Source organism: Bufo bufo, chromosome 2 (genome assembly GCF_905171765.1).
Source record: "Bufo bufo chromosome 2, aBufBuf1.1, whole genome shotgun sequence".
Lineage (NCBI taxonomy): Eukaryota > Metazoa > Chordata > Amphibia > Anura > Bufonidae > Bufo > Bufo bufo.
Window position 1 is genome coordinate 324,488,302 of NC_053390.1, and position 18,930 is coordinate 324,507,231.

An 18,930-nucleotide genomic window follows, 5' to 3' on the forward strand; every position below is an offset into this window, starting at 1 on the left:
GAGCAGATGAAAGGAGGGAGAGCAGGATGTTTGCCTGCAAGGCCAGGCTGGTGCACAGAACATGTTCCAGGGCTTTACTTTGCCTTCTCTTGTAGAAGTTTATTGTATTAAAAAGGTCACCCTGTTTCTTCTTCTTCTTCTTCTTTCTTGTTTCTGGGAGTCACGTGACGCTGACAGGTCCTGCCTATTGAGAGGCAGACCACCCACATGGAAGACGATGGAGCTGCTTAATAGAAACAGTCATGTAATTGTGAGAGCTTCCAGCACTCTGCAGAATGCCTGCACACCAGAAGGATTATTACACTCTCAGTTCCTGATGGCAGGGAACTGATGTGATCTCAAGGATACAGGGATAATATCATCTTCCATTTCACTGGGACTTAGCACATGAGAGAAGGGGCTTGATGGTAAGTTGTCCTGCATGGGGGATAATCACAGAAATGACTCTTTGGAGTGGGATGCTGCTGGCAAATGTCACTGGCTGTGTTGTCATCCTGCTACTGCTGAGGAGCAGAGGGAGGGCAGGGAAGGGTTGGCAGGGTGAGTGTTTGTGTGTGTGGATACAAGATCTGGGAATAGGGATTATGTGGTGTAATAAGGAGAGTTTTGGAAAGGGCATGGTGTAATATAAACCTCCCTGACTGTACCCAGTTTCCATAGTGAGGAGTGTGTCCTTTTTCCGTGATTGCTGTGCTAGAATTCCTGATCATGGATTTTGAGTTTTTTTTTATTTTTTATAGGGACTCTTGCGTGAGCACTTCTTGATGACCCTGCTTTAGGAAAGGTGTATGGAATTGCTGTCACAGGCTGATATAGTAATTGTGCGGATGTCTATGATCTGGGAATTTGTTGTAGGGCACAGGCTGGAAATCAAATCCCCTTGCAAGACTCCCAGATAGAAGAGTGACAGGCAGACCACGGAGAGCTGGAAATGTCCTCTTCCTAGTTTTTTTCATCTTTAGATCACCCACACACACATTACACCTTTTATACTCTCAGTGTGGAAAGTCCTGTTGAATTATGTAGGCGTGATGTGTAAACCGGATTAGCTGTATGAAAGAGACATACAATGAAGCGGAATTGTTTTACTTGCCATTCACTTCTCACGCTTATATCTCTAATAAACGTGTTACTCCAGCAGAGAGTCAAAGGGATCGTGTCTCTCAGCATTGCACTGTGTCAGTGATCTGTCTCATGAAAGGTCTTCTTCTGCTATGGGCCATCACTGGTTCACTTAGACCTCTGGGCCACTAAATGCAGTATCTTGATAACAGGCTCCCAAGCTGTATATTATGATTTCAAAACAGGCAAATGCAAGCAGTTGTTTCAGGTGTTACACCATTATAGGTGGTGGTTTCAGGTGTTACACCGTTATCAGTGGTGGTTTACAGTGTCACACCAATATCGACACTGGTTATAAGTGTTACACCGTTATCAGCCGTGGTTTCAGGTGTTACACCATTATTGGCGGTGGTTTCAGGGTTACACCATTTTTGGCGGTGGTTTCAGGTGTTACACTATTATCGGGGGTGGTTTCAGGTGTTACACCATTATCGGCTGTGGTTTCCGGTGTTACACCATTATGGGGGGTCATCTCAAGTATTACACCGTGATCGGCGGTGGTTTCAGGTGTTACACCATTATCGGCACTGGCTTTAGGTGTTACACCATTATCAGCGGTGGTTTTAGGTGTTACACCATTATCGGCTATGGTTTAAGGTGTTACACCATTATCGGGGGTGGTTTCAGGTGTTACACCATTATGGGGGATCATCTCAAGTATTACACAGTTATCGGCGGTGGTTTCAGGTGTTACACCATTATCGGCACTTGTTTTAGGTGTTACACCATATCAGTGGTGGTTTTAGGTGTTACACCATTATCGGCTGTGGTTTAAGGTGTTACACCATTATCGGCGGTGGTTTCAGGTGTTACAGCGTTATTGACGGTGGTTTCAGGTGTTACACCATTATCTGTGGTGGTTTTAGGTGTTACACCACTATCGGTGGTGGTTATTGACAAATAAGAATTGTCAGTGTAATGCATCTATGTGTAAATGCATTGCAACTGTGAAAATCCATAGTAGTTGTCTATGAAGAGCCACATGTTCTGTAGTAACTTGTAGTCTGTGGAAGTTATTTAACAGTTTGGAAAATTGCATACCTCCAAGAAAAGGACAGGTGCTGTTAAAAAGCTGGAGTTGCAGGAAACCATGGCTTGTAAATATATCTGCTATAAAGTTCTTCAGTGCTCATAACCTCTAAGTAATTGCTGGACCATGGTTTCCATTGACTTACTAATGGCTGGTGTCTATTGATAATGCTAAATGACAACAGACTTGTCTGCCTCATTCCTGGTGAAGTCAGTGACTTCCATTGGTCTCCTAGTTGTCGATTTGATGGTAGTCTCCTATAGACAACTGTAAAAATGGTGACAAATAATCTAACAACTAATTACCTGACAAATGTCATCTTCTACAACTAGAGGTGTTTCTGGTACTAGTGACTTCAGCTTGCAAGGAACAGACGCAGACTAACCTGTAAAACACAATCTTCAACCTGTGGTGCTCCATCTGTTGCAAAACTACAACTCCGATCATGCCCTGATAGCCTCAGGTCGGGGAACACTGCTGTAGAACTAGCATACATGAAGCAATAATCCTGTAGTATTACTGACGCCATTATAAAAGATGAATGCAGCACTGCTTGTAGAAGACTCCATGTTAGTGCTTTCACCATGTTGTAGCCATATGTAGCAGTGATGATGATGGTGACCCATGCTGTCGGTCATTAGCCATGATGCATAAATCCTGATGAATCATTACTTCCAGCGTAGATAAGTGTTGACTGATCACCTCTACCATCTAATCTTTCACACCTCACATGAAGAGGACACCATGGTCATGTCTTTCCTTGCTATATGTCCTAAAGGTTTGTGGACATTAACAAAACCTGATGTACATGTCCAGGACATGCAAATTAAAGCCAGTAAAGCTTTAAAGCTTCTCCAGCACCCAAGGAAACAAATTGGGGGCAGGAAGGCCTCTGACCACCCAAGTTGAGTCAGACTATTACAATGACACCTCTTCCTCTTTTTAGAACATTACTGAAACAAGGCCAATTATATCCCAACAGTAATTCATCAGTTGTATATGAAGGAGACTAGACCACAGGGAGAGAGCCTTTCCGATAGTGCTTGTTTAGTTGTAGCCTAGAAAGGAATTTGCTGGCAGCACTATTTTAGACCAGTTTGGGAAAGCTAACCACATAGAGGTGCAGGGTGCCTTCCACTAACCACCACTCCCAAGACCTAGTATCGTCAGTGGAGCGTGTTTCTTGCCAGCGTGCTCTCCTGTGTCTGAGTGATGACTAGTTGCAGTGGTTATAATTCATCCTGTGCCCACTGTGCTGTCCTGCATCCAAACCGTGTTGGCCAAGCCCATGAGTGCAGCAAGTGTACAGTGTTAGCTCATACACAGGGCTGGCAGTAGATTACAGTTCCAGTCATTGCTTCATCCATATTAATTACTCTTCCCATAGGGTTATGAAGCGGCAGCCAAATGTTGAGACGCTGAGATGCTTAGTTCTATAGGAGCTGCAGCTTACCAAGCTGGGAACACACTGTTCTGTATGATTCGTGTATCACAATTATGCCTTTGGTCAGTGACTTCCATCAGTGATTGTGAGCCAAAACCAGGTGCGGCTCTATACTCAGAACAGGATCAGATCTTTCCCTTATAGCAATCCTGGTTTTGACTTACAATCATGATGGAAATCACTGACCAAAACACTGACGTGTGAATGAGGCTTTAATTGTATAGGTTCATCCCATCAGTGGTCCTCCATGGTGAGATATCGCATGCAATGCCTTGTGATACTTTTTCGGATTGGAGCCTTATTTCTGAAGGTAATAAAATGGAATCCTTATTGCGATATCCCATAATCACTTTGAATCCTAAAGTGATTTGAATGCACACAACTGTGAGGCTGTCACAAAAGATGCAACACTGTTGTGTTTTTTGGCATTGGCCGTCACATAAAATGATCTGGACACACAGCATTTCATAAGGCCCCATAGGAATACATATTATTTCTTATCACAAAATGGTATTACTGCTATTATTACCATTATTACCTATAGGGGCTGATTCATTTCTTAATAGGATGTAGATGTAGGCTACCTGCACACGGGTGCTGCTTTCAAAAACAGAAATGTCACACGGATTTTCGTGTGGATTTCTCTGCATTTCTTGCAGACTGTGTTGCGGATTTTGATGTCACTCCCCTGCAGTAAGCCTGCAAATAGCATGTGCTCTGTATGCTAATGAAGCATCTAGGGGTCCAGGAGTAGAATGCAGAGCAGAGGTCGGGTTCTTTAAACCAGAACAATTCAGGCTCTTGGCAGTCTCCACTAGAGGGAGCTTTCTGCATATGGTTTGTATGTTGAACTCTATTATAAAAATTTGCTCCTAGTCTCACCAAGCGGTGGCTAAAGGCAGACAGAATTATATCATTTAGGCCAAGTTCGCACTTATTATTAATTTATTATACGCACTTATGTAGTGCTGACATATTCCACATCGCTTTACAGACATCACTCACTGTTCCCGATGAGGTTCATAATCTAAGTCACTTATTGTGAGCCAAAACCAGGTGTGAATCAAGAGCACAGAACAGGTGCTTCCATTACACTTGATCTCTGAGTAGCTTCACTTGGCTCACAATAAGGCTCCATTCACACGTCCGTAGTGTATTGCAGATCCGCAATACACCGGGCCGGCACCCCTATAGAAATGGCTATTCTTGTCCGCGATAGGACATGTTCTATTTTTTTGGGGAGCTGCGGACCAGAAATGCGTGCTGTCCGCATCCTTTCCGTCCCCATTGAGAATGAATAGCGGAATTGCGGAACAGATGTGGACCCATTCTTTGGACGTGTGAATGGACCCTAACTGATGGAACTAACTGACCAAATTACTGAAGTGTGAACGCAGCCTTTTTTTTCCTTGTCCGTTCAGTTTTTGTTTTTTTTCCCAGCCCATATACGAAACCATTCACTTTAATGGAAATGCATTCCATGTCTGCATGGCCGTTCTGCAAAAAAACGGAATAAGTCCGATTATTGTGTGCATTATGGACAAGGATGGGACTGTTTTATTAGGGGTCGACACTTGCGCAAAATGCAGAATGTACATGGCCGGTATCCATGATTTGCAGACTGTAAAACACCCAATGGTCATGTGCATAAGCCCTTACAGGAACGTTTCTCAACTCCAGTCCTCCGGGCCCACCTGCCAGTCATGTTTTCGGGATTTCCTTAGTATTGAGCAGGTGATATTATTAATGTCAGTGCATCAGGACTTACTACAGGTATATTCTGAAATCATGACCGGCAGGTGAGGCTGGAGGACTGACTTATTCATCAGTCACACGTCAGTGTTCGGTCAGTGATTTCCATTAGGCCTCTTTCACACGGGCGTTGCGTGTGAGGGCCGGACAAGATGCGTGTGCGTTGCTGGAAAATGCACGATTTTTCTGCGCGAGTGCAAAGCTTTTTGTACGCGCGTGGGAAAAATCAGCATGTTTGGTACCCAGACCCGAACTTCTTCACAGAAGTTTGGGTTTGGGATCGGTGTTGTGTAGATTTTATTATTTTCCCTTATAACATGGTTAAAAGGAAAAATAATAGCATTCTTAATACAAAATGCTTAGTAAAATGTCCATTAAGGGGTTAAAAATAAAAAACAAATTTAACTCACCCCATCCACTTGATCGCGTATCGGATCTCCTCTTCTTTCTACTTTCTTCAGGACCTTTGATGACGTCACTGCGCTCATCACATGGTCTATCACCATGCGCCAGCAAATAGTGCCCCTGACACTAAGGCCTCATGCACACGACCGTTGTGCCGTTTTTTTTCGCGGACCCATTGACTTTCAATAGGTCCGTGGAAAAATCGGAAAATGCACCGTTTTGCAGCCGCATCCGTGATCCGTGTTTCCTGGCCGTGAAAAAAATATGACCTGTCCTATTTTCTTCACGGCCAACGGTTCACGGACCCATTCAAGTCAATGGGTCCGTGAAAGAACACGGATGCACACAAGATTGGCATCCGTGTCCGTGATCTGTGGCCGTAGGTTAGTTTTTATACAGAAGGATCCGAAGATCCGTCTGCATAAAAGCTTTTTCAGAACCGACAGTATATTCTAACACAGAAGCGTTCCCATGGTGATGGGGACGCTTCTAGTTAGAATACACTACAAACTGTGTACAAGACTGCCCCCTGCTGCCTGGCAGCACCCGATCTCTTACAGGGGGCCGTGATCAGCACAATTAACCCCTTCAGGTGCGGCACCTGAAGGGGTTAATTGTGCTGATCACGGCCCCCTGTAAGAGATCGGGGCTGCCAGGCAGCAGACCCTCCCCCCCCTCCCCAGTTTGAATATCATTGGTGGCCAGTGCGGCCCCCCCCCCACTATTGTAATAATAGGTTGGTGGCCAGTGCGGCCCCCCCCCCCTCCCTCTATTGTAATAATTCGTTGGTAGCACAGTGTGCGCCCCCCCCCTCCCTCTATTGTAATAATTCGTTGGTAGCACAGTGTGCGCCCCCCATCGGCCCCCCCTCCCTCTATAGCATTAACAACATTGGTGGCCAGTGTGCGGCCTCCCATCTCCCCCCCATCATTGGTGGCAGCGGAGTTCCGATCGGAGTCCCAGTTTAATCGCTGGGGCTCCGATCGGTAACCATGGCAACCAGGACGCTACTACAGTCCTGGTTGCCATGGTTACTTAGCAATAGTACAATAGTAGAAGATTCATACTTACCTGCTGCTGCGATGTTCGTGTCCGGCCGGGAGCTCCACCTACTGGTAAGTGACAGGTCTGTGCGGCGCATTGCTAAATGAACCGTCACTTACCAGTAGGAGGAGCTCCCGGCCGGACACGAACATCGCAGCTCCCAGGTAAGTATGAATCTTTTACTATTGTACTATTGCTAGTAACCCGCTGCCACCAATGATCGGGGGGGGGAGATGGGAGGCCGCACACTGGCCACCAATGTTGTTAATGCTATAGAGGGAGGGGGGGCCAATGGGGGGCGCACACTGTGCCACCAACGATTTATTACAATAGAGGGAGGAAGGGGGGGGGGGCGCACACTGTGCCACCAACGAATTATTACAATAGAGGGAGGAAGGGGGGGGGACGGGGGGGGGGCACACTGTGCCACCAACGAATTATTACAATAGAGGGAGGAAGGGGGGGGGGGGGGACCGCACTGGCCACCAATGATATTCAAACTGGGGAGGGGGGGGGGGGGTCTGCCCCCTGCTGCCTGGCAGCCCTGATCTCTTACAGGGGGATATGATAGTACAATTAACCCCTTCAGGTGCGGCACCTAAGGGGTTAATTGTGCTGATCACGGCCCCCTGTAAGAGAGCGGATGCTGCTAGTCAGCAGGGGGCAGTCATGTACACAGTTTGTAGTATATTCTAACTAGAAGCGTCCCCATCACCATGGGAACGCCTCTGTGTTAGAATATACTGTCGGAAATGAGGTTTCACGATCTAACTCATATCCGACAGTATATTCTAACATAGAGGCGTTCCCATGGTGATGGGGACGCTTCAAGTTAAAATATACCATCGGATTGGAGAAAACTCCGATCCGATGGTATAAAAGGGACTCCAGACTTTACATTGAAAGTCAATGGGGACGGATCCGTTTGAAATGGCACCATATTGTGTCAACGTCAAACGGATCCGTCCCCATTGACTTGCATTGTAATTCAGGACGGATCCGTTTGGCTCCGCACGGCCAGGTGGACACCAAAACGACTTTTTTTTTCCATGTCCGTGGATCCTCCAAAAATCAAGGAAGACCCACGGACGAAATAACGGTCACGGATCACGGAAAAAACGGAACCCCGTTTTGTGGACCGCAAAAAAATACGGTCGTGTGCATGAGGCCTAATAGTGTAAACATAACGTCCCCAAAAAATAATTATGGTAAGCTGATACTGTGCCAAGGTTCCCCCCACAGTAATGGTGCTCCCAAAAGTCCCACCATTAGGAATAATTCTCTGCTAGAGCACACATGGTAGTAATAGTACTCCTACAGTGCCCCCAACATGTCCCCACTGTGCCCCAGAAGTAATAATGCTCCCATAATGCCCATACTAGTAATCATGTTCCACATAGACCCCCAGTAGTAATAAAGCAAATCATAATGCCCCCCAGTAGTAACCATTCTCCTTATAATGTGCCAGTGCAAAAAATACCCCTTTTAATGCCCCCCAGTTGAGCTAATGTCCCCATAGTGCCCCCATAATGTGCCAGTATAAAATACCACTATATAGTGCCCCCAGTAAATGCCCCCATAGTGCTCCTCTCCCCCTTCTTCCTAGTGCCCTCCATAATGTACCAGTATAAAATGTCCCATATATAGTGCCCCAGTAGATGCCCTCAGTGCCCCCCATAATTTGCAAGTATAAAATACCCCTATACAGAGCCCCCCCTCACCAACTTATATCAGGGCCACCGGCTTCTTTTGGATTTTTGGTCAGGTCTCTTTTTAGTGGTCACATTCTTATCTGGTGTGCACCCACAGATCCCAAAATATACATGTAGGTCTAAGGCACGGCAGTGTATTTTATGTAGATTTTTTTACACAGGTTTTCATGCGGATTTTAGACGAATCCATGTCAAAATCGCCAAGTTAGGCCTCATGAACACGACCATGGCCGAATTGTGGTCCGCAAACCATGGCTCTGCAAAATATGGACACCTTCTGTGGACACCCTGCATTTTTCTCACTCCCATCACTAGAAATGACTATTCTTGTTTCCAATACGGACACAAATAGGACATTTTCTATAATCTGCGGAACAGACATACGGATGCAGACAGCACACGGGTGGCATCTGTGTTCATTTTTATTTTCCAAATCCATAGAAATGAATAGGTCCATATGCAATCCGCAAAGACGCAGATGCAGGATATGGTTGCGAGCATGAGCCCTTACGTGCCGGTGTTGACGCCGATTTGCCCCCATGTTTCATTGCAAAGGGTGAAATCTGCACTGAAAATCCGAATAAACAATTGACATACTGCGAATTTCAAAATCCACACCGCAGGTCAATTTCCGGGGGGCCAATCCCTGCCCACCCATCTTGGACATTGAAAGCATATCTCTAGGATAGCCACAGTGTCTGATAGGTGCAGGTCCAACCTCTGGGACCCACACCTTTAGGCCTCTTTCACACGACCGTTTATTTTTTTGTTTTTTGCGTTCCGTATACGGAACCATTCATTTCAATGGTTCTGCAAAAAAAAAAAATCTGAATGTACTCCGTATGAATTTCGTTTCCGTATTTCCGTTCCGTTGAAAATGATAGAAAATGTCCTATTATTGCCTGCAAGTCATGTTCCGTGGCTCCATTCAACTCAATGGGTTTTAAAAAAAAATAAAATGGAACACATACGGAAATGCATCCGTATGTCTTCCGTATCTGTTCCGTTTTTGCGGAACCATCTATTGAAAGTTTAATGCCCAGCCCAATTTTTTCTATGTAATTACTGTATATGCCTTACGGAAAAACGGAACAGAACCGGAAACACTACTGAAACAAAAAATGGAACAACGGCTCTGTGAAAAACGGACTGCGAAACACTGAAAAAGCCATACGGTCGTGTGAAAGAGGCCTTACTTAGAATGTATCCCGTCCTCCACTCATTCCTATGTTTGGCAAAAATAGCCAGTGGATCGAGCGGCGGCCGTGTTGCACGATGCACTTGCCATCCATTTCAATGGGGCTTGGCTATTTTCGGCGCTCCCATAGGAATGAATGGAGGGCGGCTGCGCATGCTTTGTGTTCCCTGTAGCAATATGCCCCCAGTGTCCAAGATGGGAATAACTCTTTAATGGCCACATGAATTTACAACAAAATCCGGCAGGCCAGTGGCTGTAACTTGGCCACGTGCGTTCAGACACGCCACACAGACCCTTTTACACAGCCAAAATGAGAGCTGATTTACAATATAGCAATGGAAACTTATGGGGGATGAACAATCGTTGCTACCATTGTTTGTCCCCCCTCTATACACTGTACATTACGTTGTCGGCTTGTGTAGGAGGCCCTTAACCTCAGGGTACATGCACACAGCAGTGTAGTTTATGCCCATTTTCATGCACTTTTCACTGTTTCCATACCAAATCTGATTGGATTTTGTCACGGATTCGCCCCAGATCTCATCCTTGCATTGCCAAGAGTAAAATCTGTACAATTGATATAGTGCGGGTTTCAAAATCCACACCGCTGGTCAATCTCTGCACCGCGAGATTCCCATAAACCTTCCGAACGCTCGGCTGACAGGCCTCGTCCACACTTCTGTTTTTCACGGACATGTGCTGTCCGCATTCTCCATGGACAGCGCACGTACCCATTGCTTTAAATGTGCCTGTTCGCACATCAGTATTTTTTTTATTGACCGTGGGTCAGTAAAAGAAAAAAAATCACGGAGACATGCACTAGTTTTATCCGTGATGTTGACCAAGCGCGCCCATTGAAGTCTACGGGTCTGTGAAAGTCACGGACACGACATGGATGGAATCCGTGGTGTGTGCGTTTTTCACGGAAGACATAGAAAATGTTCTTTTGAAATTAATTTTCAGCTGAGCAACGTCTATGAATGACACAGAGGGAAAAAAACGGACCCTTCACAGATGATACGCAGCCGTTTTTTTTTTTTCACGGACACGACACTGACATGGAAGTGTGGACAAGGCCTTATTCTTCTCAACTCGCGCACATACATGCATGCCTCCTTGGCTGTGCCAGCGCCTCTGCCGGGATGGAAAATCCAACATGCCCAATCCTTCCCTCCCAAACACCTGCAGTCAGGCCAGAGTGTGCTCACCCTCATACACATTACATGTGTAACGTGTGACATGATAGCTTAGGAGAAAGTCTCCTGCAGCCCCCAGTGTGGGATGTGGAAGGATAATTCGCAGCATGCGCCAGGAGGGTGCAGCACATGTCTGGACACTGGGCTACATGAATGAGCTTCTGTGGACGGTGTGTAATATCCGTCATAGCCGGGGAGGACTGTCAGCCCTGAGCGGGTGACGTAAAGGTGGACGGCGTCCTCTCTCAGGAATGTACTAGAGCCTGTGAGGTATTTCTTCTCCGCGCAGACACTCTATGGGGAGCCCTCCAGTGGAAGTGTCGGGCTGTAGAAGGCGGCGAGGCTCTGCCTGTACTGTGCAGACCTCTACGAGCCGGCGGCGCGTGCACGCCAGAGCTGACTGACGGGAGCGCGCCTCCTTCAGGGGGCCCGTCCGTCACGTGACGCACGCGCAGTTCCCGCCCAAGTCGGGCGGCTGTTCTCTCCCACAGGCTTGTCCCCTCCGCTCCCTCCTCGTTTTTTTGTTTTTTTTTCTTCAATGGACACACACAGTGCTGCTGTTAACTCCCTCACTGCCGGAAAAGCTGCTAGTTCAGCTCTGTATATAGGGCTCTCTGAGGGAAAAGCTGCGCTCATGTTACATGGCTTTTTTTTAGGAAGAATGAGTTACAATTTTTGGTGTAAATTCATCATTGTTCAGCATACAAGAGTATTGGAGTTTTTAGGACTTTTTCTTAGTGCAGGCCATGCTGGGGGTCCGACCCTTACCTCAGTCCCATTCAATGTTCATAAGAAAATCATTAGCTTGGTGCTTTTGCCATACTGACATAATGTTACCACAACTCGTTCTTGACCGCAGGCCACCATGTAACCGGGGCCTTCTTGGACGTGTCTGAGTTGTAGTATAAGGCCTCGTTCACATTTCCGTTTTTCACTGACGTGTGCTTTTCACGTTTTCCACATATAGCACACTTACCCATTGATTTTAATGTCTGTTCACATTTTATTTTACTGACAGTGAGTCAATAAAAAGTCATGGCGACATTTCAACGGGGCTGCAAAAGGTGCGGGCAGCTCCGCCTGTACTGTCCGCATCCGTCTATCCGTTCCGTGGCCTTGCAAATAAAATAGAATATATCCTATTCTTGTCCGGTTTGCGGAAAAAAATAAACAGTTCTATAGAGGGCAGGACGTTCTGTTCCCCAAAATGCGGAACACACGGCCGGTATCCGTATTTTGTGGATCTGCAATTTGCAGACCGCAAAAAGGGCAACGGTCTTGTGCATAAAGCCTTAGGCCTCTTGCACACGAACGCCCCGTGGCCGTGCTTGCACGAACACCGACCGTGGGGCAGCGGATCGCGGACCCATTCACTTTAATGGGTCCACGATCCGGCCGTTCCGTAAAAAGATAGGACATGTTCTATGGGTCCGCATCCCTGATGTGGAATGCACACGGAACAGTGCCCGTGTATTGCAGATCCGCAAATGCGGTCCGCAATACGGCTACGGAGCGCACATTAAGAGGAGGTTCAGACTACTGAACTTTCTTGAAGCTCTCCTACAATGTATTCTTCTGGTCACACAAAGCTCAGAAGATAATGTAAGTATTCTTTAGGCCTCTTTCACACTGGCGTGTGCGCCCCGTTGCCGTATTGCAGACCGCACGGGTGCCGTTCCGTGGGCATTCCCCATCACGGATGCGGACCCATTCACTTGAATGGGTCCGCAAATGCGGAATGGTGCGGAAGGGAACCATACGGAAGCACTACGGAGTGTTTCCGCGGGGTTTCGTCCCGTACTTCCGTTCCACAAAAAGATAGAACACGTCCTATCTTTTTGCAGAACGGCCGGATTGCGGACCCATTCAAGTGAATGGGTCCGCAATCCGCTGCGGCTGCCCCACGGACTGTGCTCGTGTATTGCGGCGCGCATTTTGCGGGCCGCAACACGGCAACAGGGCGCACACGCCAGTGTGAAAGAGGCCTTAAGGAGATTTATTTTATGAGGTTTAATTACTAAAACCAATTTTTAACATAATTCTACACTAAAATAAATCCCAGCTCTGTCAAAAAGAAATAATTAGTAGTCACTCCCACTGGCGGTAGCTTATCTCCCAGGAGAACAAAAGGATGGTGCGAAAATATTCACTTTGCCCAATCCTTCTCTCCCCCAACAGCCTATACTGTTGGCCGAACTCGCCATTCCATTGGGGTCGTAGGGGGTCTGGGCTTGCAAGGAGAGACCCTATACAGTGGCAGGCAGAGTCCCATATGATCCTTATGATGAGCACCAGTAGTGCTTTTACCCAAGAAGTAGTGTTTTTTGGGAACAATATCTATGGTATGTTGGAGTGTGCCACCGTAGATTCATGTTAAAAGGAAACCCTGTGTGTGCATCCATATAAATTGAAAGCATGAAGGTATAGTATGGCTCCATAGCAGGCCGCAATCTGTAGTCTGTAATCCATGGGCCTTAAAAGCGTTGTGCAAGAATGAGTGGTGGGAATTTGGGTTCCCTCTACTTGGCTGGACCTGTAAAGTGAAGCTTACTTACCTGCTTCGTGATGCTGGCTCCCCGCTCCTTCTTCTTCCAGCCTGCGATGTTCCGCTGGCAAGGATTTTTGGCGCCCTAGGCAAGATAAAAATTGCCGCCCCCCCCCCCCCCTTTATCAGATGATCTGCCCATATCATGACATCACATATGTTCCACCCCTTTCTCAGCATTTAAATTAAAAGAGAGTTATATGTTGCAATAAAGCCCCCTATTAAGAATGGTGGAGAATAACTACCATAACTTAAAGGGCTTCTGTCACTCCACTAAACTCATATTTTTTTTTTGTCTCCTTAAAATCCTTATGCTGCGATTTCTCAATATATAGGGCTCTTACTCATTTTCGTTCAGTAGTTATATAAAAAAACGGACTTTTATAATATGCAAATTACCTCTCTAGCAGCAGGTAGGGCGGCTACCTGCTGCTAGCAGCCGCATCCTCCTTTCTTAATGACGCCCCCTCCTCATGTTGATTGACAGGACCAGCCAATGCGCTCGTCCTCTGGCTGGCCCTGTCTGCGGTTTAAATCTCGCGCCGGTCTTCAGTCGGCGCAGGCGCACTGAGTGGAGGACGGTCGCTCGGCCGCTCCATCCTCAGTGCTGCTGCGCCGGGTGTACATGTGACGTCATCGGCGCAGGCGCACTGAGGATGGAGCGGCCGAGCGAGCGTCGTCCTCTCAGTGCGCCTGCGCCGACTGAAGACCGGCGCGAGATTTAAAACGCAGACAGGGCCAGCCAGAGGACGAGCGCATTGGCTGGTCCTGTCAATCAACATGAGGAGGGGGCGTCATTAAGAAAGGAGGATGTGGCTGCTAGCAGCAGGTAGCCGCCCTACTTGCTGCTAGAGAGGTAATTTGCATATTATAAAAGTCAGTTTTTTTATATAACTACTGAACCAAACTGAGTAATAGCATTATATATTGAGAAATCGCAGCATAAGGATTTTAAGGAGACAAAAAAAATAATGAGTTTAGTGGAGTGACAGAAGCCCTTTAAGCCATAGCTAAAGAAACAAGCCTGGGGCGAAAAACAATAAGGCCCCCCCCCTTCTCATGACACTTGATGACTTTTACAGAAGAAACTGTATATTGTGGGGCACGGTGTATGCTATATGTGTATAACAAACATATTTCACATGTAAACTTACAATTACTTGGCTTGGCCCTTGGGGATCTCGGACGCCACTTCAACACTTTGGCCGGGGGCTCGGTGGAGCTGATGTTGTGTTTTATCCTAATGAGAAAGATTTCATAATAAGGATTTGGAGAAGGGGCAGAGGGATAGCAGAGCAGGGAGAGGCTGGTGCTGCTACTAGGGGGTCATACCATGGGGGAGTAATAAAGCCCACCATAATGCGTGGAGGACGGTCGCCTTACCCCCTTGTAATGCCCCCAATTGAGCTAATGTCCCCATAGTGCCCCCATAATGTGCCAGTATAAAATACCCCTATATAGTGCCCCCAGTAAATGCCCCCATAGTGATCCTCTCCCCCCTTCCTCCTAGTGCCCCCCATAATATACAAGTTTAAATGCCCCATATATAGTGCCCCAGTAGATGCCCTCAGTGTCCCCCATAATTTTGTAAGTATAAAATACCCCTTCTCAGTGCCCCCGTAGATGACCCCATAGTACTCCTCTCCCACCTTCCCCATAGTACCTATAATGTGTCCCAGTATAAAATGCCCCTATACAGAGGCCCCATATAAAATAGCCGTTCTTTGTGGCCTCAGTAGATGCCCCTATAGTGCCCACCAATAATGTGCCAGTAATAAGTGCCCCCAATGTGCTAGTAATAAGTGCCCCCATAGATGTCCCCCAATAATGTGCCCTCATAGATGCCGCCAATCATGTGCCAGTAATAAGAGCCCCCCCACCATCATGTCAGTAACAAGAGCCCCCCCATATCATGTGCCAGTAGCCAGAGCCCCCCCTATATAATGTGCCAGTAGCCAGAGCCCCCCCTATATCATGTGCCAGTAGCCTGAGCCCCCCCCATCAACATGTGCCAGTAGCCTGAGCCCCCCATCAACATTTGCCAGTAGCCATAGGACCCCCCTATCATGTGCCAGTAGCCATAGAACCCCCCTATCATGTCCCAGTAGCCATAGGGCCCCCCATCCCTATCATGTCCCAGTAGCCATAGGCCCCCCTGATCATGTGCCAGTAGCCAGATGCCCCCATCATGTGCCAGCCCAGTAGCCACAAGTATTGACAACAACAAAAAAAAACACTTATACTTACCTCCATGTCAGTGATGCGATGTAGGCCTCTTCCGGCCTGTGTCCCGCGCTGTACGGCTCAGGTGGTGCAATGATGTCATCGCGCTGCCTGCGCCGGCCTAGTGCCTGCAGCCTATCAGAGGAAGGGGAAGGGACATACCTCTCCCTCCCCTGCCCTGCTGCACAGCCATCTGTATCGCTGTCCTGAGGACGGCGATACAGATGACTGGAGATGAGCGCTTCCACAATGGAAGCTCTCATCTCCGTGTGACACCTGTCCTTCCTATAGTTAGTTGCGGGCCGGCGCGGGGGGGCCCCTAGGGACTCTATGGAAGCGCCGGCCCTGCTTACTAGAGCGGCGGCACAGCATGAGGGGCGCCGCCGGCCACTTAACCAAAGTTTTTTTTTTAAACCGCATGGTTCCGGCGCCCCCTGCTAAATTGTGCCCTAGGCGGCTGCCTAGGTCGCCTTACAGGTGACGCCGGCCCTGTCCGCTGGGCTCCCTCACTAAAAAGACATCCACTTTGACATTGCTGCAGCCAATCACTGGCCGTGGAAGTGACAGATCCCCATGCGTCATATGGGAGCCGGTCACGACCACAGCCAGTGAATGGCTGCAGCGATGTCAAACCAGATGTTTTCAGCAAGGGAGTCCAGTGGAGCATTACAGGCCTGGAGAAGGAGTGGGAGTCGGCGCCAGGAAGCAGGTAAGTAAGCTTCACTTTACAGGTCTGGCCAAGTGGAGGTCTTTGCCCCCCCCCTATTCTTGCACAGCCCCTAAGAGGAAGCACTGTACTAGAATTTAAAAGGCGGCTAAGGCATTGTTCACCTTCGTTCTGGAGATGTCCGCATGTAATACATTTTTATACTTTATTCCCATTTACTCAAATTTCAGGTGACCTCATTTTACTGCAAAGTGTCAAAAGAGACAGGTAATAATTCTTCTCCGAGCGGCCAGCTGTGCCTACTAGAGGCTGACGAGAGCTTGTGACTACCATTTTGCTAGCAAAATCTCCGTGCATACAATACAGAGGCATCGCGATCCACAAGACGCGCTTCAACCCCACGCATGCGCATAATGCATGCACTAATCCGTAGTTTTAAACTCATGTAGGATAACGAAGAATGATAGATGATGGCCCACAAGGAAAAATACCGTTACTTTACGGGGTAAAGTTTATAAGCTTCTGTGATATTATCGGATTTCTATTGAGAGATCTATACCTGGTGGTGTATAAAATAATCATCAGAACGGCAACAGTTAAACACCATTCATACATTATATATTACAGGAGGATATGGTTGCTGTAGCATACATCCCGGCCACAAATCTCTATCATGTGTTTCATTGGAATTCTAGAGCATAGCATGTGGTGGGTCGTTAACCCATACCATGCTGTGGGACGAAAGCCACAGCCGTGAATTATGTCAGGGTAATAAGAGGTTACATTTCCTACATATTTGCTCATACAATAGGATACCAAGCTGGTGTGATGATAGCTATCATTGTAGGCTAGTTCGGAATGGGTGCCTTTTTTATTTTCTTGCTAATGGAATGTTAGAAGAAAAGAAAGAAGAAATCTGGCACTTCCCAGTACTTCTCCCACAAGCACTCTGTCATTATTTGTGCAAGCCTGGGAATTCGGGCTGGACCTCCCAGTATGTGTTTCAGCTTGGGGCCAAGGCGCCTCTTTAAAGGATCTCTGAAGAGTTCCCACTAGTTGGGCACAGGACATGTAATGTCCACACAACAGTGTTTATTTGCTGGGGTCTGTTTTTTTTTTAACTATGACCTATGAGTCTGCTGTGAGGAGAGGGAAAGCAGAGGAAAATGCAGAGACTGGAGATGAAGAGAGAATGGAGAGACAGTGCAAAGATTGGAGAAGAAGAGGGGAAAGCAGAGAGGTGCAGAGACAGGAAAAGAGAAGTATATGTGCAGAGGTGGATAAAGAGGGAAAGAAAAGCATAGATTCTGGAAAGGAGTGAACACAGGGATAAGTGTAGTGAAGGGGGGGGGGGGGGGCAGAGAAAGAAGAAGGCAGAAAAAAGTGAAGAGACTGAAGACAAGAAAAACAGAGACAACTCTGTAGACCACAGAATAGAAAGCACAGAAAAGTGAAGACTGGAAGCAAAGGCACAGCAGAGGCTAAAGAACAAGGCAAGCAGAGAAAGGTACAGAGGCTGGAGACAGGAAAAACAGACAACTATGGAGACCAGGGAAGAGGAAAAACAGTGGGAAAGCAGAGACTACTGCAGAGAAAAGGGAAAGAAGTGAAGTACAGACTGGAGACAAACGGGAAGCATAGACTATTATAGAGACAATAGAAGAGGAAAACAGAGAAAAGTGAAGAGCCTGTATACAGAGGGAAAGCAGAGAAAAAAGTGACGAGATTAGAGAAGAGGAAAACAGAGACTGTACACAGAGGGAAAGCAGAGAAAAGGGAAGAGACTAGAGAAGAGGAAAACAGAGACAAGTGAAGAGACTGTACACAGGGAAATCAGAGAAAAGGGAAGAGACTAGAAAAGAGGAAAGCAGAGACAAATGAAGAGACTGTACATAGGGAAATCAGAGACAAGTGAAGAGACTGTACACAGGGAAATCAGAGACAAGTGAAGAGACTGTACACAGGGAAATCAGAGAAAATGGAAGAGACTAGAGAAGAGGAAAGCAGAGACAAGTGAAGAGACTGTACACAGGGAAATCAGAGACACGTGAAGAGACTGTACACAGGGAAATCAGAGACACGTGAAGAGACTGTACACAGGGAAAGCAGAGACAAGTGAAGACACTGTACACAGGGAAAGCAGAGACAAGTGAAGAGACTGTACACAGGGAAATCAGAGAAAATGGAAGAGACTAGAGAAGAGGAAAGCAAAGACAAGTGAAGAGACTAGAGCAGGGAGAAAGCAGGTAAAAGTGAAGGGAAGGGGGTAAGACAGGATGGAAAAGGGTGAGCACAGAACTGGTAGAGAAGATAGGGGTAACACTGGAGAGAAAAGAAGGCAGAGGAGCCTGGAGAAGAAGGAGGAAGCGGAGAGGTTCTGAAGTGAAGACAAGAATAGAGTAAATTCCTAGACGTGCAGTTCCTGGGGAAGAGGGGGAAGCAGCAAACAGAATAAACTGGAGAAGAGGGGAACAGGAGACTGAAGAGTGCAGAGCCCGGACGGAGAAGAGGGCAAGCAAGGCTCGGTTCTCTTTAAGACTCCCCCTGAAGCCGGGAGATCCACACACAAGCCCTGGCGTCCTGGGTGGTCCC

At 47.2% G+C, this 18,930-nt stretch overlaps 1 protein-coding gene across 1 annotated transcript in view; it reads left to right on the plus strand.

Annotated features, from left to right (window-relative positions):
* Positions 1–290: 290 nt before the first annotated feature.
* PTCH1 (patched 1) overlaps positions 291–18,930 on the plus strand; it is a 95,344-nt gene continuing 76,704 nt past the window's right edge. Inside the window, exon 1 of the mRNA XM_040416991.1 lies at positions 291–407. Coding sequence (XP_040272925.1) covers positions 405–407 — 3 coding nt within the window. The 5' untranslated portion in view covers positions 291–404. The remainder of the gene's footprint in view (positions 408–18,930) is intronic.